General features: G+C 51.5%; 1 protein-coding gene across 1 annotated transcript in view; it reads left to right on the top strand.

Moving 5' to 3' along the window:
* RBM19 (RNA binding motif protein 19) overlaps positions 1-25261 on the top strand; it is a 70279-nt gene that overhangs the window by 28314 nt on the left and 16704 nt on the right. Inside the window, exons 22-23 of the mRNA XM_056350209.1 lie at positions 17230-17335; positions 24444-24564. Of these exons, the coding sequence (XP_056206184.1) occupies positions 17230-17335; positions 24444-24564 (227 nt within the window). The remainder of the gene's footprint in view (positions 1-17229; positions 17336-24443; positions 24565-25261) is intronic.

The following is a 25261-nucleotide window of genomic DNA, read 5'->3' on the forward strand; positions in this document are numbered from 1 at the left end:
TGACAAGACCTTCCTGTCTTTCATTAGCATGTACATGTGGGTATTTGTCAGTCTCACTTCATGAGAAGGTCCTGAACAAGCCTCTAATGAATCACAGTTTTCTCCTCGGAATGACATTGTGTCCTTTTGTTTGCATCTCTGTTTGCATTATTATTTGTTTGAACCTCAAGCCTGCTACGGCATTTCTACCTCTTCTAATCCAGTGATTTTAAGCCTTGGGATATGGTTACGATTAAGGACCTTTTATTGCACAGCCTCTTGCCTCCCCCGGGGCAGAATCCCCACCAAAGGCGTTTGAACCGTGTTGGCTTCTGCAGCTGGTGGCACCATGAGTGTTTCTGTCTGTGCTCCTGCCCGCGCACTGCTTTTCCTGAAGGAGCCGATGTGAGGCGGATTGGGCTGACCATCTGTCTTCTCACCTCCCTTTCCTCCTCCCCCAGCAGTATCCTGACCACTTCCAGGCATCTGGCATAGGAGAGGAGATCTTAAATTTGTGAACTTGGTGCAATTAAATATAGGAGGAAGCTCTGGAGGCTTGTCTTCCCAGAAAGGTCATGTTATGGGATTGACCCTTAGTAGACATCCAGCAGTTCACCTAAGCTGTCCCTGAAGCTGGGACAGTTTTTCTGACCAAGTTCTCGTTTTATTAGAACCCAAGGATACTGACCCTGGGAAAGCCATCTCCTTTGTTCTGCTTCTCACAGACCTGCTTGTTAGTGGAGGGGCTCTGCATCGGTGCGCTGTGCACATCAGGCTGTCCCCCTCATGGCTGGCCACTGGCACTTGCCCCAGGATGTTTGGAGGACAGTCTTAGTCTCCTTTCAGCCACCCATTTTTTATTGTTTTTTTAAAACAATTTCCTTGTGGAGCCTTGCTTGGAAGGGCAGCAACGATGACTTTTCCAAGCCCAGGAGCACTGACTTCAGCACCTAAGAGGGCTAGGCCTGATGGCAAGCAGCACCATTGGGATTTGTGCCAAAACTAGCCCTGCAAATTCAGCTGTCGGGTGGGCTGCGTGACCCTTCTTCGGTTCTCCTTTTAACCCAGGTCTTACTCATCCCACCCTTTGATCCTGCAGCGGTGCTAGCAGCTGAAGGGTTAAAAGAGTTCGCGGGGGGGGGGGGGGGGGGGGGCGAGGGGGTGGAGATGAGGTATTTCAGCTGCTCATTACTCACTGCCAGCTTCCCCCAAAATCATATTAATTTCATGCTGTCACGCAGGACTGCGCTGTCTCTCTCGTCAGCATCCAGAAGGGTGACGGGGATGGGGGGAGTACGGGTCCCCCCTCTGTAGCACGGCTGTGATTTGGAAAGCTCATCGGTAGCTTCTTGCCTCGCTGCAGTACTGACCTGGCAGGACTGGGCTGGGGCTGCTCACCTTGCAGGGGGAACTGGGGAACCTTGCTGTGTGCTGCCTCCTGATGATCATTTTCCATCCCACTGCTTGTGCAAAAACCCCATGAAATTAGGTCTGCTGCAGCGGGGAAGTCTCAAGGAGGGAAGGAGGGAGGGAGGGGAGCTGCCAGCCTGCCCTGCCCTACCTGTGGGCAGCAAGGATGCTGCTTAAAAGTTGGTCTTTAACCAGTTGCCTCCCTTTCCTTTTTTAATGCAGGCAAGTGCAGCCTGGCTCTGCCTGCAAGGATTGCTTCCCCAGCTGCCATTGCCTCCTCTCTCGTTTCTGCCCCTTTCCAGCTGTTTGCTCACTGCGTGTGCCAGAGCTGTCACCTCTGCAGGGACTTCTTGCCATCACATGAGGTAGGGCTGGGACTCTGACAGCTCCCACGCAGGCTCAGCGCTCCCGAGCCTGTCCCAGCTGGCAGCTCACTCCCTCTGTAAGGCTCTCCGAAGACAGGGATTTGCTCTATCCCCAGCAATTTTTATTATTCTTATCCCTAGAAGGCATCTCAGCTTTTTTCCATGTGTGCTTCTGTATTTATTTATTTTTTGTGGGTTGGAGCTGAAAGGATCATCTCCTCCCCTTTTCTCTCATCGTGTACCCTATGGCCACACTTCTTGCAGCACTTGGCAAAATGCAGCAGCAGCAGCTCAGGTCTCCCTATGTTTGCAATGCAGAGAAGGAAACAGCATGTTAAGAGGCACAGCACTCTCCCCACAGCAGAGAGCTGATGGCCCATGCTATTCGAGAGTAGCAAGCTTTGCAGAAAATTTTGGGAGGGGAGTTACTTGATTGTGTGGTGCGAGGAGTCCCGGACCTGCGGCTCTTACGTCCACAGAGCCCTGGACCCTTGGGAGAGGAGAATGAGCAGTAAATCTGCTGCCAGCAGCAGCACCAGCCTCTCTTTCCCCCAGCCGCATGCTGGGCGTTATCAATGCTTTCTCATGCTTATGAAACCTTAGAGGATCTATGAATCCAGACGTTATTCCATTTCTTTGATCAACTATGCTTGCGCTTTTCTGGCTCTGATTCTTTTCTGAGGTCCCTTCTTCCTCGAACAGGCCATTCTCTGATGTGTGGGCTGAAAGCAGGCTCACCCTACATAGACACAGCCATTGGGGACATTGGCATTGCCGTGGTGCAGTTCCCCCACCTTTGCATTGGCCTTGCGAGCAGCAAGTGCTGGCAGGAAAGCTCTTTGAACCTCCTTTTGCAGGGCTAAAGCACTGCACCTAGCAGCTGGCTGTCATCTGGCACATTGTATGTGACCAGACGGCGGTGATGCTTCTTAGCATCAGCTTTTACTCTTTCCCGTGTAAGGGAATCTTCCACTTGAAGCAGAGATGTTGCTTCTGGGAGGTGCGTGGGACATTGTAGCCGTTCAGAGGCAGACAGGCGATGGTGGGAGGTGGTTTCCTGAGCCCTGTTCCTTGGTATCGGTGCAAGAATCAGAGGAAAGCTTGTAACTTGGCAAGTGCCTCTATTCAAGCAAAGCATCTCTGCTTGGGGAGTCATTACCTGCTCCCATCTCATTTAATCCTTCAACTCCAATATGGGCATGGCAGCTTGTGTACCAGCTTGGAGAGCTGTACCTATCTGTTTTGCCTCTAAAAATTAGGATCTTCTGTTGAAAGCCCCCTGGCCTGGAAGCCATGCAGCAAGGAGGAATGAGGTTCCTGCTCTGCATCCAGCTCCCAGCAAGCTGGGTGTCCCTGCCTGGGCAGCCAGCAGTCAAAAGCTGCTTGAAATGCTCCCTCTGGGGAGGGCAAACTCTGGCCTTTTTGGATCTCAGCTGGCCCTGGCAGGTTATTTTTAGGTGTGTCGCTGCCTGTCTTTTTTCCTCCCGCCATCCATGCATGGATTACAGCTTGTACAGGTCAGCTGGTGCAGGCGTTGCCGGCAGATGCAGAGGAACATGGTTTCTTTTCCTCTTCTGTAGCCTCTTGTTTCTACCTTGCGTTCAAATTCTCAGCAAGCCTGCAGCTGCCACGCTGTGTTGACAGCATCTCTCAGCAAGGTACAAGCGTCTACGTTTGCCTGCAATCGATTGTGAACACCCAGGGTGTTGTGATGAGCCTTCCTGAAGGTTTTGGGGGAACAGCAGAAGGGGGGCAATGGGGAGAGCTTGCACCCCACTGTGCAGATGCCCTGCTCAGTGTTCGATGCTGCCTTTGAACTGTCCTGCATAGCTCTGCCCTGTTGTGTGTTTTTCTGGCTCCTGTTGGAGAGCAGAGCTGTAAAATGCTCCAGCTGTGTGTTTTTGTGGGGAGTTTAATTTGTTTTATTGAAGAGGCTTTGAGCTGGGTGAGGGTGACCAGGGCTGGGGCAGGGGGATGGGGAGCACTGAAGCAGACACTTGGGCTCACCAAAGTCCATTTATTAAATTAGAAAGGTTGCATCAACAGGGTTCACAGCTGCCGATGTTTGCATACTGATACAGCAGGATGCCGGGCGAGGACAGCGCAGGGAGGCATGTCCCCACCTCTGGGACATCTCCCTCCCTTGAGGAGGTGGTGGGTGCCGGGTGGTGGCTCACTCCATGCCTTGCAAAGGTCCGTCCACACGGGGAGGATCTGCCTCTGCTGCGGTGGTGGGGAGCGTGTGCCTGGCCCCAGGGCAGCACCCGTGGGGGTGGACTTCAGCTTCTTTACGTGTGGACATGAACACTCCTGCCCGTTCGACTCAATCGTGCTGTTACTGCAGTTGCAGCCCCACTGCACGCATAATACTCTTCCATGCTAAGGCATAAATAAGGAAACAAATCTAAAACAAACAAACAACAAAATGCAGTTACTTCCACTGCAGTTTTCTTTGCTCAGAAAGTCCCGCAGGTGGATCAGCCGGGGTTGTCAGCTTCCACCCTGGGCTCTGCAGCCCTTTGCTGGTTGCGGTGGTACAAATCTCTCTCCTCTTCATCCAGTCCTTGCAAGCGCTTTCTGAGACCAGTGGGTGGAGAGCAGTGAGCTTTCTGCAGAAACAGAGTAGAAGCATCATCACTGAATGCCATGGTGGCTCAGATAATGCTTGCACTGTGCGATCACTCCCTGTCCTCCTGTCTTTTGTGAGTTTTCCAAGTGACCAGTAAAGACGTGTCCCACTCTACCCTCTGAGCTTTAGCAGGCATTGCAGGTTGGGCAAGGGTGACCAAAGGACAGGGCACGCCAGGAGCAAGAAGGATTTTGACTGTTACTGGAGTAAATACGGTACATCTAGAAATACTCCTCTGCTCACGTTGCTTTTTCGGTACAATGAGGAAATCTAATGTTTTGCTGTTGGTTGCATCTCTGGAGAGGATGGTGCTGGTCAGGGGTGCACGATGGCATGGTGGCTCCCAGCTTGCCTTGCCCGTGAGCTGGTGTGTGCCTGTTTTTAATGCTTTGTCTTGTTCTGATCCCTGGCAGACTTCAGATGTGGTCGGGCTGGGCTCTTTGGAGACTAGCCTGCGCTCAGGAGATCTGTGATCCTTATTGTATTTGAGTCACCAGAACAGAAGCACTTTGCTTGAGCTCCCACATTCTTAATGCATTTGCATGCATTTGATCTTCCCTACGTGTTTCTCTGTTCTCCTGATGAAAATAATTAATCTGGTTATTTTTCTAAGTCATCCTGCAGCTTTACAGGGACAAGACTTAAATAAGGATTCTCTTTAAAGCAGAGCTGTGTTAAAATAGCTGTCTGCCTATAAATATCTCATTGCTTCTATATTTATTCTCCACCAGCTCAGTGCAGGAGGTTCTGCAGTTGAATTTGAGGTACTTTTTTTTTTTTTTTTTTTTTTTTTCCCCCACTGTTGATGCAGCTGGTATCTTAACAGCAAGGCTGATTTCTCCAAAGGATGCCCTAGGTACACCTTTGGGGGCCCACCAGGTATGGCTAAATCTCCCTTCTGTGTTTACTGCTTTGCTAGTTGTACAAATTTCCTCTTGTCTTTGAAACAAGCTGACTCATAAGAATCCTAGAGGAGCAGAGATTTGTACTGGGCCCTCCTGTGAGCACTATTTTTAGCGTAACGTTATTTTTGACCAGAGCTGCACTCTGATCAGGATTTTCAAAAAAGCCCAGGAGAGATAAATCCCCAAATCTCAGTGCTGTTGGAGCTGTGGGTTCCTTTGAAATCCTGACCCGCTGGTGATTACTGCAGTGACTTGGTGGCTTCTAAGCCCAGGTCCTGCAAGGTGCTGTGTGTGGGTAGAATTGTGGCTTAGGAACGCAAGCTCTGCGAAAGGCTTTGCAAGTGTTGGAGGCACGCATTGAAGTTTGAGCAAGGATTGAAATTTCATGAGGTTTGGGATATAAGGGTCATGACTGCGGTCGTTTGTACATCTCTCTGAGGGCCATCGTGGGAGGGTAGTTTGGTCCTGCTGTGGTCCTTGGAGGTGGGTGCGATGGGAGGGCTGGGGAAGGCTCAAGAGAAGTCCTCTTGGTTGTCCCGATAGAGCTGGTTCTGTCTCCATTATACTTGAATGTCTGTCTCCCCCAGAAAAAAAAAAAAATAATTACAGTAGCATCAAGAAGGGGGCCGTTGGTTAGGTGAAATCACGGAACCGGAGAGTGGCCAGAGCCCCAGTGGAGCTGCAGCAGGGCTGGCATACGGCAGCAGAGGGGAGGAGATCCCTGCAGTGACCAGGGCTGGGAGCACAGCTCACCTCTTTGTGAGATGGCAAAGCAAAGAGAAGCAGCAGTGAAACCTAAAGAATATTAGAGCGGGATTTTCAACCTCTTTACTGGTTTCGAACAACCTCGTCAGTCACAGGTGTCCCACAGCAGTTATCTTAAGTCCTCTGAGTTGCTACTGACACTCTTTGGGAGCAGCCAGTGACTTTGAGCCCCCAGCTCTCTTTTGGAGTTCAGTACAAGTTCAAACCTGGGAATTCCTAAGTCTTACGGTGTTCCCTGTGCCAGCTCCACATCTTCCCCTGTGTCTTGGGAACTGGCTTGAAAATTTTGAGCATTGAGATGTAAAGTTTCAGAAGAAAGTCTGTTCATGCTTTAACTAAATAGTGAATGGTTGTTGTCTTTTAAGCATGAAAATAATGCAGATAATATGCAGGTATCTTCTCAGGGAGAGGTCATCAGGCTCAGCCAGTCCAAGGGTGCTTTTCCTTGATCTCCCCAACTCTAAAATAGATGCATAAAAGTAGGTAGATTAAAAAAACCTCCCCACAGTACATTAGACCTGATGGCACACGCTGCTCCATCAGCGAGCACCAGGAGGCAAAGGCAGGACAGACGTGGCTGCGCAACATCCTGCAGGCAGGCACAAGTGGGAAGGGACCTGTGAAAGAGCCGAGATCCTGCTTTGCAGGTGGACCAGGCGAAAGACAGAAATTAATCAGGAGGTGCCTGAGTTGGTCCCTGCGGCCGAAAGGCATGCGGAGGCTGCAGGGTGGTTTTCTGCACCTTGGCACGTCCCACCGCTGGCACTCGTCCCCCACCGGCTCTCCCCACCTTTCCCTTTGCCCCGCTGCCCCGTTAAACCCGGGCGCGGGAGCCAGCTCTGTCGGGCTCAACGGCTGTGGTGGTCGTACCATAGCAACTGTACCTGGCTGCCTCTGCCAGCCACCAGCTGCAAGCTGGGAAGCTGCTGGAAAATAATCATCATTTGGGAGGAGTGGGGGGCTGAGGAGCGGCGACGGGAGGCTGCAAGGCAATGCGGTGCCGCTTCCACCGGTTCTGTGCCAGCCAGGGAGGGGAAAAGGCCCCTTTTAACATTAGCCTTGAAAGCAAATCTCTTTAAGGAACTGAATCTCTCACACAACGTTAAACCTTGCAAAGTAGGATTAAATGCAGGAAAATTAAGAAACCAAACCTGGTTGCAGCACCTGTTTAAAAATGACTTAAGTGGAGGGATATTAAAATTTTAAGACCTGCCGCTGTGCTGGTGATGGAGGATTTAAAAAATAATAATTACTGTTGGGTTTTTTTTCTTCTTTTTGCTTGGTTTTCAGAATTGGTTTCTTTCTGTTTAGCATGCAGCCTAATTGCGTAATTACACGATAGACTGGAGTAGAATTTAGTGCGTGTAATACCAGTTATAAAGAAGAGCCCTAATTATGTATATCTTCTCAGGTAAATAATACATCAGGGGCATGGAGTGGCCTAATTACTGTTCTGAAAACCTGCCTAATGACTAATTTACTTGGAATTTCAGAAAGCTTTTGATAAGGTCCCTCATAAGCAACTGTTAAGGAAAATAAATCGAGAAGGGGTAAAATGTTTTGCTGCGTTTTGAAACAAGCCATTTAAGCGACAGGAAGCAGCCACTGCCTTCTGGTCTTGCATCTTGAGGAGAGGGAAGGTCCCATGGCTGCCCGTTAGTCTGGGGCCAAAGCCATCGCGTTTCTGATCCCGCTTCACTGCGAGCTCTGAGGGAAGCTGCTGCTGACTGAGCCATCCACAAAAAATGGGACTTTTCCGTGTTAGCAGGAGTCCTGTGGGTACGTTCACGCCTGCTTGGAAGAAGCACATCTGTGTCCACATAGTCTCTGGCGCTGGCAGTATTTGTGGTATTGAGCATCTAAATAACTTTTGAAGATCTGTGCCAAAATTCAATAAATCCAAAAAAGAGCTAAACTTTATTTAGTTTTCCTTAGGCAGAAGACACAGGGAGCGAGGGCAATCCAAAGTGGGACCAGCTTCCCCAGGACTGGTTTCTAGGTGGGTGGATCCTGTGGGCTTCCTCCATGTGCTGGAGCTGGAGCCAGTGTCGCCAGTATTCCAGGGAGCATGGGGGGCATGCTGGGGAGACACTGCAGTGAAACTTAAATCAACAGCTTGGATAAATGAGTCGGGTGGTGATCCCTGGTGAGAGATGGGCACTGAGCTGACAAGGAGATGGGAACACTGGCAGGTAGGACAGAGGAGAGTCTCGGTGAAGCCTTTAGCTGGGACAGAGGAACATGGAACCAGCAGGATGATGGGGGTGAAGGACTGGGGAGGACTGCCTGGTGCAGGCGCTGCAGAGGCTGGGCAGAGGGTGCGGTGGGGGCCCTGAGCTGTGAGGCTGGGCTGGTGCAGATGTGCCAGCCCAGTGTGGCAGCTGGAAGGGGGAATCTGGGAGGGTGGCATAAGGATGGGGACATGGGAGCCTTGCAGCCTCCCCTCTGCTCGCAGACCACATCGCCCTGGCCACTATGTCTACCAGGATGATATTTTTTGGCATGTGTTTGTGGCAGAGCATCACTTTATTCTGCCCCAGGCATGGTACTCACCTCTTCCCTTGATTTCCAGTTTTAAAAAAAAGAGATAAAACACGTGCTTAATTTGCAAGGCGCTCTGCCATGTGTATTGCAATGGTCCCCCTCGCCCCTGGACCTCAGGCTGTCCTTCTAGCACAGCTCTGCCCTGCTACCTCTCGACATCTCCTTGTGCAGGCAAGTTTGGCAGCTGGGGCTGGGCTGCCACCACTGCTCCCTCCCTTTGCACCCCCCTGCTTTGCTTCTGGATTTTTTCAGGGAGAAAGCATGGTAGTATGTTTCCAGCTGGAGGAGTTGAAGAGGTGTGGGGGGGAGCAGCAGGAGGGAGTTAGCACCAAAGGGTTTTCTGTCAACCAGCTACGGCAGAGATAAAGCAAGAAGATCTTTGTGCCTAGCTGGCGACATGCTAATTGGCTTTCCTTCCTAGCAAACTTTGCAAATGATGCTCTTTAAGTCGTCAGCAAGATAAACAGTTGCTGTGGCAGGTGTGCCGAAAGCACCGTCTGGATGTAATTAGACATGTTTGCGAGAGAGCATCCCAGAGACATCGAATGGTGCCGTTCATTCCAGGTGCATCCCAGGGGGCTTGTCCCACTCTCCCCTCCCCTGCTGCGGGCAGGGCTGCTTGGGGAAAGCGTTGGTCTCTTCCAGCCCAGTTCGGGGGGATGCAAGGTGGGAATTGGGCTGGTGTAGATTTCCTACACGTCTGGTGGAATTAAAGCCTGAGAAAAGGGGAAAGGTGTTACCTGTGTTGCAGTGGCAGAAACTGGAAGATTTCTCTCTATGACACATCAGAGACTCTCCACATGGGACAGGGAAGGGACAGCCACCAGGTTGTATGCTACATCTCATCACCACAGCCCTCAGAGCAACGGCCTTCTCATGTGCCCTTCTCTGGCCCTGATTCTGCCATCAAAGAGAAATCCCTGGGTGACTTCTCTTTCTTGTAAGGCCAGGTCACTGTCTTGCAGGACTTCCAGCTTTTTGGCTGTTTTTGCCATGGGGCTTTTGCTTTCTCTCCTGTACCAAAGATGCTCACATTCACGTTGTGTGGTGGTTTTTTAAAATCACAAGTCCCTCTCCTGCCTTCATGTTTTGATCAAAGCATTGTATATCCATGTGAGGTTGGTAGATAGCAGCCGTGGCTTTGCAGGCAGTGAGCTGGAAAAATGGGAGAAGTGCAGCATTGCGAGGTCACCTGTGTGTGGGAGAGGAGGCTGAAAAAGAGCCTGGGGTCCCTGCGTCATTCCCCAGCATCGCTGCCAGCTGCTGAGCTCCTTAGGAGTAGCTCAAGAGCTGCAGCATCTCTTGGTGCTCACTCCTGCCTCATCAGGTCCTGATGGTCATGACTGGTCCCAGAGAACCTCCTGGTTTGAAAATGCCATTCCCATTTTTCTGTGCGCCCTTCATGGGGGCTGTGTAACCCTGTCCTCCTCTCACATGGCAGCGCAGGAGAGGGACAAGTGGGAATCGCCTGGATCCAGCTGGAAATGCAGGAGGCGTTGGAACACTCGTGATCCCACATGAACTGAGGATACGGTACAGGCTCGGTGAGCTCAGAAAATCTGGTCATGGTGAGGCTTCCCACAACTCCACAACACAACGAACAGAGCAGTGCTTCGTTCAGGTGGCGTGGAGGAGGTACCCCACCGCATCCACGAGCACAGCACAGCCAGCACCTCCTGCCTGGAAATGCTCGGTGCCAAAAAGAACAATCTGGGGCGAAACGCCGTGGCTGAGCTTAGACATGTGCTGTCGGCGCTCGGCTTCCCTCGGTATGGGTGGCCAGGAGGGGGGCCTGGCTTTAGAGCTGCCTTGGGGGGCTCTGTGCAGCATGGCGAGGTCTCCCCTGGAAAACCGGCCTTGGGAAGGGGGCCGTCACTGGAAAGCAGCTGAGTTTGGAGAAGGTGGCAGCACTTCGCCCCGCGGCACGAGGCTGGCACTGAAGAACAGGAATTGCTTGAAGTGAAACCCAGGTTTGCTGTGGCAGCAGATCAAGAGGCCTCCAAACAAAGATGATGCTCCTGGGCAAAGAGGAGAGGAAGCTGGAAAAACTGATGATCCATGTAGTAAAGAACAAGGTGCAGACGTGGCTGTCTTCCTCCTGTGCACCGTTGGCTTTTCACAGGGGTTTTGAAGCTGATTTGATTATCCAGCAGGACTGTCCAGTGCAGGTGAGCAGGCACTGCAGGAATGAAGGGTCAGCTTTGCTGCTTCCCAGCATCGCTTCATCTGTGCAGCCGTGGGCTGGGGTTTCACTGGGACACCTGGTCTGCTGCAAAGTCCCTCCACCTTATCATCCCCTGCTCCTGTGGCTCCACCAGGGATGGAGGCTGCAGCGGTGGCAGTTTGCGCTCAGTTCAGTGTGTCAGGAGTCTTTGCTCCTGCCTTGCCCTCCTGCGCATTCGTTTGCTAATTTTCAGAGGTTACCGAGGAGACGTTATTGATGATGATGATAATGATAATAGGGGAGATAGGTGGCAGATTAATTCCTGAACTCTAACAGGATTTAAGCTAACAAGAGAGGAGGGCTTTTTTCCTCCTCCTTTCCTTTCCCTTCCTCCTTTCAGATATTTCCTGTGCTGGGGATAACAACACCAAGGAGTGTTAAATTGGCTCTGAATGTCCACCCTTGGCTGTCCACATTCTTGTAACGATTTCATTAGCTTGAATTATCCACGTTATTTTCTTGTAATGGGATTAGCCGTACTGGAGTCAGCTGAAGTCCTGGAGCGGGAGGCGGGAGGGACCTTCCGCTGCGTATTTCATTAACTCTCTCATGCAGGGGGTGGAACTGGCCACGGCTCAGCCCAGGGGCAAAACCATTTGCCAGGGTCCTGCATTCCTAAAGGAGGAAGAAAGAAAAAGAGCCATTATTATTATTTTCCCCATACACACACTATAATCAGCAAATCGGCGCAGAAGCAGAGACTGGCAGGGACATAATTTGCTGAGGGAGGGAAGGTCCTATTTGGGGGCAAGGCAGAGGGGGGAATGATAAAATGAAGACGACCATTGCAAAGCGATTGAGTGAATTCTGCTGGGCTGACGTGTGGCTTCAGCCTGCTGTTGGGGAAGAGGTTGTGCAGTAAGGGAAGGGGAGGGCTGCTGTCCCTTTCGGTCTCATTTTTCCTGCCCAGAGCCACTTCTGATGTGTGGTTATGCTGCCTGGCTCATTCACTGGAGCTCTGTCCTAGGGCTGCCAGCAGTCGTGAGGGGGGGCTTAGGCTATGGCAGGGCCTGGGGATTAGAAGGCAGCGAGAAGAGAGGAGGGGAGAGAGGAGGAGGTGAGGTGTTGGCAATAGATGGCAACCCATGAGAAGGTTGGCAACCTTGCTAGAGGTTTTCATGATCACCTTTCTAACGTGGTTATTGCTAGTTTGCTTTACTTGAAGGGATATAAACCAGAGGTGTTTTGGACGGCCCCATGCAGTGGGACATTGCACGTGTCTAGAGCAACCAAAGAGTGATTTTGTTTGTTTGTTTTCCCAGGAGGTCTGTTGTTCTGGCAGTTGGAATCATGGATTTGCAGTGTCAGTTGTGCTTTCCCCTACAGAACTTAGCAACCCAAGAGTCCTTGATTAACTTACAGCTGAGGGTGCACCAAGATCAAGCATGAACACATCTTTGTGTTTGAGAAGAACGTTGTGTTGAAAAGAATGATCGGGGCTGGATGGGTCTTGGCTTGTCCCAAGGAGCTCACTCCTGTTTGAGACAGAGAACAGAATGAGGTGGAAGGGATGCTTCCCAGCTGGAGTAGTGTTTACCCTGACCTGGAGGTACCCATCCCATGAATGAGTGTGTGCAAATGGCCGTTGTGGCTGCCTGAGGCAGTGATGGGACCAGACCAAGACGTTGGGGGCTGAGCGAGCATGGGGAGAGACTTGGAAGCAGGGGGCAGAAATTCAAACAAACCCAATGGGAAAAGAGGAGCAGTGAAAAGACGGTGGAGTCATCGGCAGAAGATGGTGCTGGCACTCGCGTGCCTGGCAATACTGGGGTGGAAGTGCAGAGGATTTGGGGCTGTGCCTGTAGCAGCAGAGCGGTGATGGAAGGGGAGGGAGCCGCAGGGTAGGAGCTTGCATGTTGTGCTGGCAGAGGAGGGAAGGAGGTTTCTGGAGACCACCTGTATCCCTGGTCCTCTTCTGGCTCCTTGGCCATGTTGATGAAGGATGCACAAGCACCTTCTAGTAAATAGGCAAAGCCAAGTGAGCAGTGTGTTATCTACTGCGCTGGAGTGTGCTCTGTTCAATTGCAATGTAATGTCCTATGATTAGCAGGCAGAGGACTTGCCTACCAGCTGGCCTGTGCCAGAAGGATATAATTACAATCCCAAGGAGTGATGTTCCTGTGACCTGCAGCCAGCTTGCACCGTACATTGTGCAGCGTGGAGGAGACAGCTACTTCTCTTCCCCCCATTCAGCCATGGAAGTGAGGGGGTGGCTGCAGCACCACTGGAAGAGCTGCCAAAGCCTTGGGAGAGCAGCTGATAGCCAGCATGCCATGTAGAAGTGCTGGATCCCTTGTGGGTGGGAGGGAAGGGATGTCCCTTCTGGCATCTCTGGGAACATTGCGTGTTTCTGCTGAGCTGAAGACAGGTGACTTGTCAAGGGAAAGGTTGTGGCTGTCTTTATTCTGCAGTCGTGTGGATCGTTGCTTAGCCAGGGCTGGTACAGGCTTTTACTGGTTTCCCAGTAAATCTGGGTTGGCATGAAACAAAGGTTCTCATTTAGGAAATATCTTAGTTGCAGCATTTTGTCTGGGGCTGTCATCCCTTTCAGCCAACGGCATGAAAATGTGCCAGGCCTGGGAGAGCGAGGACAGGCGTGAGGAGGGATTTTGCCAGCCTGGCTGGCAGCTGCCTGCAGCACATGGGGAGCACAGGCAGAGGGAGGCTGGAAGAGCCACATCCTCCAGACCCACCCCACACCTCGACATGCACTCTGTCCTCCCCTCAGAACCTTGGCCCCCACTCAGGATCTCAGAGGACAGCTGTTTGGACACCAGTTTTCATGTATATGTGAGGAAAGAAGCTGGGAGGCAATGGAGGAGCCATACGCGTGCTGGGTTAGTGGGGGCTTTGCAAACCTGCTGCCTCCATGGCAAAGTTCTGGCTCTTTCCTTCTGCCCCTCTCCAAACTGCCTGTATGAATCGTGAGCAGCTCCACGGGGAGGTTCTTTATACAAGACGTTTGGTTTTGTTGGACACCTTGGCTGCACTCCTTACAGATGAAATCTCAGCCTGGGCTGGTGCCACCAAGAACTGCAGGGGTGCCCTGCCAGAAATCCAGCCCCGTGGCTCTGGTGGGGACAGGACTCACCAGAAAGGAGGTTATGACTGCAAACGAGTCAACGTCTCAAGAAGGAAGGGGCTTTGCTTCCATAACCACCAGGTCCTTCAGTGCTTGTGCTGTGGCTGAGCCCTGGTGCTGGCGCAGAAGCTCGGGAGCACTCAGAGAAGACATGGATGCCAGTGGGTACAAATCCAGAAACCTCTCAGGTTTCACACTCACACTGACTCCAGGGACTTCTCTAAACCATTGTGCTCAGGGTAAGGAGCAGCCTGGCAGGGTGCTGCACTCTGCACCAGCAGCAAGCTTTGGTCCAGTTTACCGTGGAAAGATAGGTGGTCAGCTCCAAGAGGGACCCCTGCTCCTGGGGGCACATGCCATGTTTTCATGCCATTTGAGTCCTTCAGAGCAGTGTGCTGGAACGGGATGGAGGTGGCAGCGATGCTGGGTCTGAGGTGCTGTGAGCCCCTCCACCTGCACAGCCATCCCCACCCCGGGGAAGCACGTGTTCTAAAACAGCCCGATGGGATCTTACATGCGAGCTGCAGTTCAGCAGCCTGTATAAAAGCTGCTTTTTTTTTTCCCTCCCCTGTCGTTTGGCTCAGGTTTCACCCAGGTGATGAGCTGCATCCCATTTCCTTCCACCATCCCTGCTCCTGTGGCTTGGCCCGTGGCAGCTGTGGCAGAATCCATGGCCATCCCAGAGCTGGAAGGCTGCAGCATTGATGCAGCCGGCGGGGGAGCGAGCACAGCAGCACCTGGCTTCCCCAGGTACTGGGAGCCTGGCACTGTGGGGGGTAATTGGGTTCCCTCTGCCTCTGTCTCTCTCCCCCCAAATCCGGAGGAAATAATTGGAAAAGAGAGGTGTGAGTCTCTGCCTGGCACTGGAGAGGAGAACATTAAAGGCCCGAGCTTGCCACTTCATTCACAGCTCCCGGGATGGTAATTGCTGTGTTGTGGTTTCTAATTAGCGCCACAGTGGGGGGGAGGGTGTTTTACTCGGCAGCCCGGGTGGGGTCAGCCCTGTCTCTGCCATGCCCCTCGGCTTTCCTCACCCCCCCACTTTGCCTGCTCGCCATTGGGAGCTGCACTGCAGCTTCCTCTGACAGACCCATCTCTCTGGGATCCTCTGCCATGTACCGCTGTCCTTTCTGCCCCCAACCCTCTGCCCAGGGAGATGCTCATGGCCAGCACTGCTCTGGATCGGGTCCGGGTCCTCACTGCCTCCACACATCTCCCAGTGTGGGTGGCTCAGGCTCCTCTGAGCTGGAAAGGAAGGGGCAGGTTCTTCCATCTCTGCCCAGGCTGATGTGGGTCATCATGACTTCCCCTGGGACCCGGAGTCCTGGGGTCCATATCTGTCCTGTTGCTGCTGGGCACCTGCTTGCCCATCCTGCACGTCGGGTCTCGGTGTCAAAGGGAGACACGTGGTGTTTTGGTGCACAGGGCGAGTGTTGTCGGAGAATATTTTAGCAAATATTCTGCTCGTATTTCTTTAGCAAGTGTTCTGCTCCCCCAGGGCAATGCCCAGGATGTTTTCCATGGACTGCTAGATTGGAACAAGCACTCCCTTGCCCTTGCCACCCACTGGCTGTCTTTCCTAGCTAGCTGGTCATCTCCTTGGGCCAGGAGCAATCTCGTTACCTCTCCCTTAACCCAGCTGTGGCATTTGAGATCCTACAGGGATGCTGCAAGGGAGAGGAGCCACCTACAGAGCTCCTGGGGCCTGTCACCCACACCCTCTGGCAGCAGGACCCTCCTGCTGCTGGAAATCCGGCAGCGCTCCTGCTGCTCCTGGCGCCGAGCATCCCTGCCAGGCGAGGCTGCTCCCTCGCCTCCGCTCAGGCTTGTTTGTTTGTTTGTGTAGCGCAAGCTCGAAGGGGGCAGGAGGGAGAGAGGGAGGGAAAGCACCGAGGAGGAGACGTGCGGATTCATTTTGAGGCTTCATAATGGTACATTTACACACCACGTTGCCTAAGGAAATTGGGTAGATGAATGCCTGGTCATGCTGCCAGTGCACCAGGTTAACTCCCAGGATTTAGCTTATATCATTTCACGAGAGCGTTTATGGCCTTTACTGTGTTTATTCCCAGGCACTCTTTGGCACTGCTGCATCCCAGGCTCCTTTTGTGTATGCACGTGTGTGTGTAGATTTTCAAATAAAATAACACATCTATTCAGACCCGGTCCACATTAAATATTTATTGCCTGCAGTTTGTGCATATGTGTTTGATAAATGGGTGTAAGGGGAGGGGAGGAGATGGGGAAGCGGGAGCTCGGATGCAGGGAAAGCATTGGCTTTGTCCTGGAATTTCTCCAGGGGACAGCACTGGAGCGGGGTGTCCAACGAGCGCTGCCTTTGGGTTTGTTTTCAGGCTTTTTGGACAAGGTTTAGGCTGGTGGGCTGGCTGTGTGCTTCCAAGTCCCTTCTCCAGGGATGGGCATGCTGTGACAAGGTTTCCGCTGGGCTGCGGCCAAGCACAGATGCTGCCAGCCCTACCCCACACCCACTAGCTAAATAGAAACCCCCTTATCTTCCCCCTCCTGACTTTCCGTCCCATTGGCGCTCAAAAACTTGTCTGAAATGCCGACAGGTCTGGAGGTTGTTGTGTAGGACTTGGGTCTGTTGAATTCACCCATTTCCCTTTATAGATTCAGCAAACTTAAGTAAAACCAGTTTATTCGAGCCCATGAAAGAGGCTGGGTGCAGGATGGGAAACGCAGGTGCCCAAGTGAAGTGTTGGAGCGAGGGAATCCAATCTTAAAAATTATGCCCAGCATCTGCTGAGCAGAGGGATGAGACCTTTGTGGATGTAGTGCCTACAACGGGCTCTGGGGATTGAGGAGCTATTCTGGGAAGATAATAGGTCCCTGTGGGGCCATGCTCTGGCTCGTGCCTTATCCTGTGCGCTCCAGCCCCTCTTCAGAGGTGCAAATAAATCTGTTCCAATGGCAGTTAGGAGCAGTCCTACCTCCTGGTAACCTGGAGATGCTCTTTGCCCGCCCTGAACAGGGTATGGCATGCAGGCTGGGTCCCTGGTTTCTGCAGATCTCCAAAAAGGAGGAGAAGAATAGCAGTGACATTAAAGAAGTTTTTCGCTTTGTTAAGGTTTGTGACCTGAAAGGAAGACCCTTGAAATCCAGGCTGTGTTTTTAGCTGTTACTAGGTGTTTTGGGCATGGGGCTTACAAGGAAGCAGAGCAGCTGCGGGACACCACTCACCCGAATCTTCAGCACTGGCAAGCCTGCAATGTGGGTCTGCAACCAGTAGTGCCATGGTTTGTGATAAAACAATGGTTCTTCCCTTGATTTCACAGTGGTTTTGCTTTTCCCACTCTCATTCACAGCACCTTTGGAGAGCTGAAGACTGTCCGGCTGCCCAAGAAAATGGCAGGAACAGGATCCCACCGGGGCTTTGGCTTTGTGGATTTCATCACCAAGCAGGATGCCAAGGTGAGATGTAGTCCTTCCCCTCTGGCACCCTCCCAGCCTGGTCTTGGAGCAGAAGGTGAGGAAGGGAGCCCGGAGGCTCCGTCCCACTGAGGCTTAGCCCAGATTTGGGGCAGGCTGTTGCCAGTCACTAGCAAAGCTGCACTGAGGCTAAAACCTTCATGTGGGTAAGCACTGGAAGTTACACCACAGAAACCACAACCTAAGCTGCAAGGGGCGTAAGTTTGGTGCAACTGATAAAATGGCTAAAAATTCTTGCAATGTAGGAGGACAGAGGCATTTTTTCAGATTTGTTGAAGCAAGGTGAGAAGGAATGGTTTTGACGCAGTGTTAACACATCAGGAAACCTGAGCACATGTCTCACCTCCACCACTGCTTCGGTTTTAGGTGAGTTTTGGATATTGTGGTTGTTTACTGATTTCTGAACTGTGAAGGGCCCATGTGCATCAGTTCCTCTGTGTGCTTTGAGAATCCCTGTGAGCAGCCTTACCTTGGTGTTTTTCAAGTAGCAACAGAAGAGCAGTAGTTGTGAATTGGTCAAAAGGATGAGTAAGCAGAGAGAAAGATCTGTGTCTGCTTTGCCTTGCTGAGCACAAAAACAAAGGTCAAGTTTTGTGATACAGTCGTTGTCTTGGTTGGAAGAGGGGAGCTATCTGTCCTGGGTTGGCCAAGGATCCTTTCTCAGGGTGGTCTGTGCTGGCTATTTGACAGCAATATGGAAAATGTTGGCAGCAGGCAGCTGTGCCTGCAAAACAACTTTCTCAGCACCGAGAACTGAGCTTTCAAAGCCTGCAGGGTGCAAGCACATTTTGCTTTAACCAAAAAATGCAAATCCTATTATTCCAATGTCTTGACATTTTTGCAATCTGTAGGCACTTTATGCTGCAAAATACTCCATAGCATTTTAAGCCAGAATAAGTTGCTGTTCAAAATGCTCTATTTTTTTTAAAGCTTTCCCTATATGTTTAAGTTCTATGTTTGCAGAAGAAACAAGGGGCTTGTAGCCAGTCTGATAGTATTCTGCTTTTACCCTTTGCCAAAGGTTCAGGAACAGGCTGGACCAGGCATAATGTCTCATGCACTGGGCAGAAGAGGGTCCTCAGCTTCACTGTAAGCTTCTGTGTGGCCACTGCCAGCACCAGAGCGGTGTGGTTTTCATCCCCGATGCTGGCTCCTGGTGATTTGCACAGTATCTGGAAAAGGAATGGTTGTGGGCATGAGCCAAGGGATGTTATTGCTGAAGGGAAGGGACCACATGACTCCACTGGCTCCCTGAGACTCCAAATTCTCAAGCCTGTGAACAGAGAGAGGAGCGGGTAGCAAGCATAGCCTGTGTTTATGTTTTTAGACAGGATTCATTGATCCGGGATCACAAGGGACTATTAGATCATCCGTTCCAGTCTGACCTCCCGTATAACACAGTACATAGAGTTTCTTTGTTAGTCCTTTATTGATCCTAATTCAAACTTCCTTCTGCTCAGCATTCATCCTCCCCTTGGGAGCCAGCTCCCTGGGCAGCGTGGGGTGCAGGGAGCCCCCCAGGAGCATGGTTCCTCTCCCTGCATGGGGGGCTGTGCCTGTGGCTCTGCTCAAACCCCAGCTCTGGGCAGCTTTGCTTTAACCTCTGCTTCACTCCAGAGTCCTTCAGGCTTTGTTCCTGGGTTTGGAATTAATCTTTTCCTGAGGAAACTTTAAGCATCTGGTGGAAAGGTGCATACAGGGACCTGGCTGGTTCGTTACTGCTGCTCAGTTTGGGGGTGAATGAGACAGCACCCACTCTTCTGCTTGGTTTCTGGAAGAAACAGGGCACAGGCTTCGTGTCTGCCTCCCATCCCTCTTCAGCCCCTTGGGGGCTGATTCCAGCTACAAATAGAGATCTCAGCAGCAGGAAACCCGTCTGTGGCTGGTGAGCACTGGCACCCAGCTGAAGGGGAGAGACCTAGGCAGGGTGCTAGCGCAGGGCACCGCTCCCGGAGCTTGCAGGGGCCGTGGGAGGCAGGCGTGTGGGGAGCGAGCCACCCTGTGGAAGAGCACTCGGGGGGTGCTGCTTCTTTTCCAGCAAAGCAGCTCTTCTTCCTTCTTTTCCACCCTCATCTCTCTGAGGGATTTCATTGTCTCACAAGTGGCACATCAAGTACACTCCATTGGCTGTCTGGAAGAGGATGCGCTGTGTATTGATGAATAGGATCCCGAATATTGTAAACACAGACATAATTGGCTTAGAGTTTATTGCTAAGTGAAATGAGAGAGGAGGGGAGTGGGCCTGGAGACCTCTGAGCTGAATAGCTGTGACTGTCAATGGCGTTTTTGCTCAGAGTGGTAATCTGGAAATCGCTTATAAGCATCTTATAAAACATGATGTTTTTGTAATAGAATAGTTAGGGTGGCTTTGTTGGGCATTTAAAGCCTGTGACCTCCCGTGTTTGTCTTTTTCTCTGAGCAATCACAGCTGCAGTGGGAGAGTGTATGGAGGTTTTCCAAAGCCACAAGAGATGTGGCGCTCCCCCTTCAGACTCCCTGATGCTGTGCCTGCAGACCTGTCCCGTGGGGCTGGGTGTCATCCCCTCAGCCTCCCCTGATGCTCTGCGACCCACTCAAGGATAGCCAGCCCTGCCCAGAGGTGCTCTCTTGGGAGGGGTGAGCACCCATGCCACACTCCTCAGGCAGCGGGTTGCATTGCCTGCAGGGGAGGTGACATTCGGGCAGGGCATGGGCTGCTGCTGGTAGCATCTTCTCCCCATCATTTGCTCATCCTTCAGAGCCCCAGTCTCACGCCTGGCTTTCCCACAGTGACGTCTGCAGCTGGGGCCATCTCTTGGGTCGTTTGACGGCTCCCAGGGTGATGGATGGACCTCGACCGGGAGTGTTACACCACCATCAGATGAAATTAGCAGCACTCTCTGTTCTCTGTCGTGAGCATTTAACAGATCACAGCACGCACATGTGCGAAGCCAGGAAATGGGGGGGAACCCATGTCAAAGGCTGCAATGGGCAGGGACAAAATAATACTCCCAAAGAGGGTCTGTATGCCTGCTGATGAGACCTTTGGGTTTATATCTGCAGTGCCAGCTGATCACTGAGTGGGAGTGCAGAGAAGTTAAGGGATGAGAAGGGAAACTTTGATCCACTGGCAATAACAAATTAACTCTGGTTAAGGAAGCATTAACTATTTGACATGTTTCTTGATGTTCCCTGTGCAGAATTGTTGTGGGATTGTTTTTATTTTTGAACTATTAACTGGAAGCTGAGTTTCCCCTTTTCTCCCCTGTTGATATAAAAATACATCTGGTCTCCAAATAGAAATTGCCCATTCGGGAAAGACAGTCAACCCTTTAAAAATGCATGTACACAGAAGGAAAAATCCGTGTGTGCAGCTGGCATCACAGAGAGCATCCTCAGTTGGGACTGGCTCTTGCGAGGAAGGCAAATTTATCAGTCTCCTAATGTTGTTGACCCTTTGTCCCTCTAATGACTCCAGCCCGGAGGCTCTTTGGCTTGAGTATTTAATAGGGCAAGGGGGAATCTATAGGCAGAGCAGCACTGTCCTCCAAATTAAGACAGCATTTAGAGATGGAGCCATAGCACTCAGGGGTGACAGACGCAATGGTTCAGTCTCTTGATCTCTGTCTTTCCAGTGCCCCAGCACAGCAGGCTGTGCTCCAAAGCAGTGTCTATCTTGTCCCAGCAGTCAGGGCTTCATGTCAGTTTATCAGCCACCCCTTAATTTTAAAATTCCCTTTCTGAATCCCACAAACGCTTTTAAGCTGCTGTTCCAGCCTCTCCCCTTCCTCTCTCTTTGCTTTTCCCTGCTCTGTTTGCCTCTCCATCCTCTGCCTGGGCTCCAGCTCTGCCCAAGCTGTACTCGGAGCTAGCAACAAAAATTGTGCCGCGCTGAGCCATAACGTTAAGCTTGAACCAAACTCAGCAAAATCATATTCAGGAGAGCTCAGAAATGACATTTTTAAACATACTCAAATCCTATTTTCTAGGGGGAGAAGGCCGTTAGGGTTTTCATGCAACCCCTAAAGTATTTGGCAAGCAAAAGAGACCTGCGAGGAGGTTTGCCAAAGCTCTTCAGCTTTTGGTGTTACCTGGCAGTGGGTGTATTGCCAAATGTGGCAGCTTTAATGAAATCTCTTTTTGACATTTAAGGATAGCAAGCCTTGCATGGTGGAGGCTCTCCTTTTCTTAAGTGTGTAGGCTGGCACGAAGCTGTGGTAATTAGAGGTCTTTTCAGGTGAGTCTCACTCTCTCTCGGATGAGCGGACACCACACTTCTCTTAATCCTTAGTTTGGTTACAGCTAAACAAACCTCTGGCCAATGCTTTGGTCTTCAAAGGAGATGTTCTGGGAAGGCAGACACTCGAGTGGAGGAGCTGCGCCCTGAGGATAGTTCCTGCCTCCAGCCCCACTTTCTTTGAAAGTCAGCCTTCTTGTCCTCATTTCATATTTCTCATGTAATTAGAATAGATTTTTTCCCTACCTGTCTTTTCATTTGGAATAGCAGCAGTGGCAAATTTCTTCTTCTCGCTGGAAGGTTTCCAGCAATATGGATCTATGAGGATGGCATTTGTCCTCTTCATCCCTTTGTCTTTTAAATCATCAGTGGTTTCTCTTTTTTTTTTCCCCTCTGGAAAAGTTTTCATTCCTCTCAGCCATGAAGAACTAAGTTTTATTTTTTAGCTTATTTCCGAAGGAAGTGACACTCAAGTGTTTCTCACCTGAAATGCATGGCTTCTCTTCTGCAGCCCCATCTCTGGGAACCCATCTGGAAGATGGGACTGTGGGGAGCAGGGTTCCAAGCACGCCCTTTCCTGCATGGGCTGGAGCAGTGGTGGGCTGAGCTTTGCTTCGTCCTGGGTGCAAAAGAGCTCATTTTGAGAGTGCATTTGGCTGGGAAGGACCAGTGTCATCAGACTGCTGGCAGACACATCTGTCCCAGTGGGTTTCTTTCATGCAATGCAACTTGATGGCAGCATCTGCCTTCCCTCTTGCTCCATGACCTTTCCCAGTGCTGCCTGCAAAACTAGAGGATGCCTCATCCCGGACTGGGCTGAGCAGATGCGTGTGCCTGGCAGGGCGTGGAAGCAATCCTGCAACAAGGAGGATGTGGCAGAGCAAGTGGCTTGGAGGATGAGAGCCCACCAAGCACCGCACGTTGCACTGTGATCGTGGACACGTTTCGGCATGATCTGCCCTCCTCCCATGACCTGCTACAGAGTGCAGTGAGGTTGCTGGGGCTGTCTGCTGTCTTCCCACCTTCCTCTTCCTTGTGCTTCAGGAAGTGAGAAATTAGAAAGTATAACAAATGAGACCCAGTGATTAGAGCTGTAGTTGTTTGCCAGGCTTTGGAAATGGCTCTTTGTGCCAACGTAAACAGCCATCACAACTCCCTACTGCCACCTCCCCCCGAGTGTTTATTTAAGCCAACACATTGCTTTGCTAATTGGAAGATAGGCTTTTAAAACAGCAGCAGCAGCAAATAAAACCAGCTATAGCTGCAAAAGCACCAGCCAGGCTTGCAGCCCTTCAGAAAGTAACAGATTCCCCAAAAAGGAGGCATGCCACCCTGCCAGGGCCAGCCCTGGGGAGCCAGCAGCTGAAGGTGGGGAATCCCAGCAATGCTCCAGAGCAGGTGGAACTGGTGCTTCTCCTTTCTCTTTTTTTATAATGAATGAGAATTATATGAGTGAAAGGGAGTCAGAAGGAGGGAAAGACCCAGGTTACTGAGTGCTGATTACTGGAAATGGGGGAGGTTTTTGAGTTTTGTAACCAGCAGCTCAGGCAGGGTCCTGGCTGTTGCAGAGTGGTCGTGGGCAGCCAAAGGCTCTTGCAGGATTTGCCCCTCTGCCCAGAGGCATGACGTCTGCGGACAGCCACAGTGGTTCAAAATTACCATTTAGTGGACAACTCAGTGGAGAGGTCTGATATTCTGTAGGACTGGTGCTGATTTGGGGGCCTCCATGTGGGAGAACACATCCCTGTTGGACAGTGAGATGTGATTCTGTGGTCCTCTAGGTGCCATATTTGTTCCAGGGATGCATGTTTGCAGAGCCTGTAACCTGACATAATCCCAGCCTTAGCTGGGAATTTTAAAAGAACATTTTGGGCCCCTTTTCTGTAGCCCTGTTGGGGATGAAAATATTGGACCAGTGTGTTTGTGTATTTGCATTATGGACCAAATCCTGCTCAGTCCTAAATTTCCTTGAAAGTATTATGTAGGAAATAAAGACAAAATCAACCTTCCCTGGATCAAGTCAGTTTCTTTCCTGAATGCTTCAGCTGGTTGCGTACAGGCACAGAAAGCCGTCTGAGCTACTGTGCTGGCTCACGTTCTTGTATTAAACATCAGCGAGAGATTATAGCTGTACGGATGTTATTAAGCAGCATCTAACAATGAGGAAACCTGTGGATTTCTGTAACGTAGCAAACCACCATAGGCAAAAAGAGAAGAGGACTTCTGCAGTGGCTTCTGGCTTTGCTACATTTGCTGCCACCATGGCTGACAGCACCAACACGGCTGGTGAGAGGAAAGCAGCTTTCCCTGGCGGGCTTGTACTTCTTCAAACTTGTGCCCCTGAGCAGAAAGCAACCTCCCTACTCATGCTGGAGCTGTGCTTTACTGTGTGCCAGCAGAGAACAGTTAGGTGGAGAGCTGTGAGGTTGCTCTGCCTGTGCCAACCCAGTGGTGCTGCACTGCCTGTGAGGGTCCTGGTTTGCAGCCAGCCCACCCAGCACTGCCCCGGTTCTCGGCAGCCTTCCCAGGCGGCAGCTTTCCTGGCTCAGGTGTGGTCCCGGGGTGATGCAAGGCTGCAGCCAACCTTGAGGTGCTTGCTCTGCTGGATTTCAGCCTGCTCCCTAGGGAGCAGCAGCAGCCTGCAGGAATGGCGATGGGTATTTGCTCAGCTGCAACTATGTAGAAGATAAATGATCAAGTCAAAGCTACTGATGGAGATGAATCCTGCCCCATCAGAGCAAAGTGCTCAAAGTAGGATGTTCTCTGGTGACCTTTTGGATTCAGGGCAGAGGGAGGGACATTTTTGCTTTTCCTCATGTGAGCCTGGTTTTATTTTTTCCCTTATTAATTTTTTTTCTTCTCTTAATTCTGCAGAAAGCATTCAACGCCCTGTGCCACAGCACACATTTGTACGGTCGGAGGCTGGTCTTGGAGTGGGCAGACACGGAGGAGACGGTGGAGGCCCTGAGACGGAAAACGGCAGACCATTTCCACGGTAACGTAGCAGCATCCTTCTGGCCTGTTGATACAGCCCTGGCTGGCACCGTCCCATCTGGCACATGCTGCCTGCCCACGCCAGCCCTTTCCCCACTGCTGCCGGCTTGCTGGAGCTGGCAGGTAGATGCTGAAGCCTGACAATGCAAGCACAGGGGGAAGCAGGAGGCATCCAGGCCAGGGCTTTGTCTGACAGCTCTGTGTGCATGTGAGCCGGTTAACTCTCCATGTGCTGGCACTGCCGAGGCGCCTCAGTGGCACCTGCCAGCTGCAGTGGTTTTGCTCCGTCCGCCTGCACCCCAGGGTGCTCTGTATTTAGGGACAGGCTCTGTGCACGCAGCACGCAGATTAAAAAGGACAAAGTAATTTGGCCGTTGGTTGAGATGCAGAGAGGGTTGTTTGGACCAGGTTCCCGAGAATGACAGCTCCGCAGATAACAGCACTGCAGGCTCCTATTGACAGCCATCGACAGGCACAAATGCATTGCTTGGCAAATATTTATGTAGGAAGGGCTCCCCTGGGCTGGAGGGCTAAGCTGAAGATCAATGCTCTTCCTCCTGCATCCCCTCCCAGCTTCCCCTCTCCATCACGCACGTGCCCATTGCCTGGGGTGTTGGCATAAGCAGTTGTGGGGCTGCATGTTGCAATCCCCAGCGATGGGAGAGCAGCAAGGCTTCTTATTTAGCAAGCCTGACTCC

This window comes from Falco biarmicus, chromosome 1, assembly GCF_023638135.1.
Source record: "Falco biarmicus isolate bFalBia1 chromosome 1, bFalBia1.pri, whole genome shotgun sequence".
Taxonomy (NCBI): Eukaryota; Metazoa; Chordata; class Aves; order Falconiformes; family Falconidae; genus Falco; species Falco biarmicus.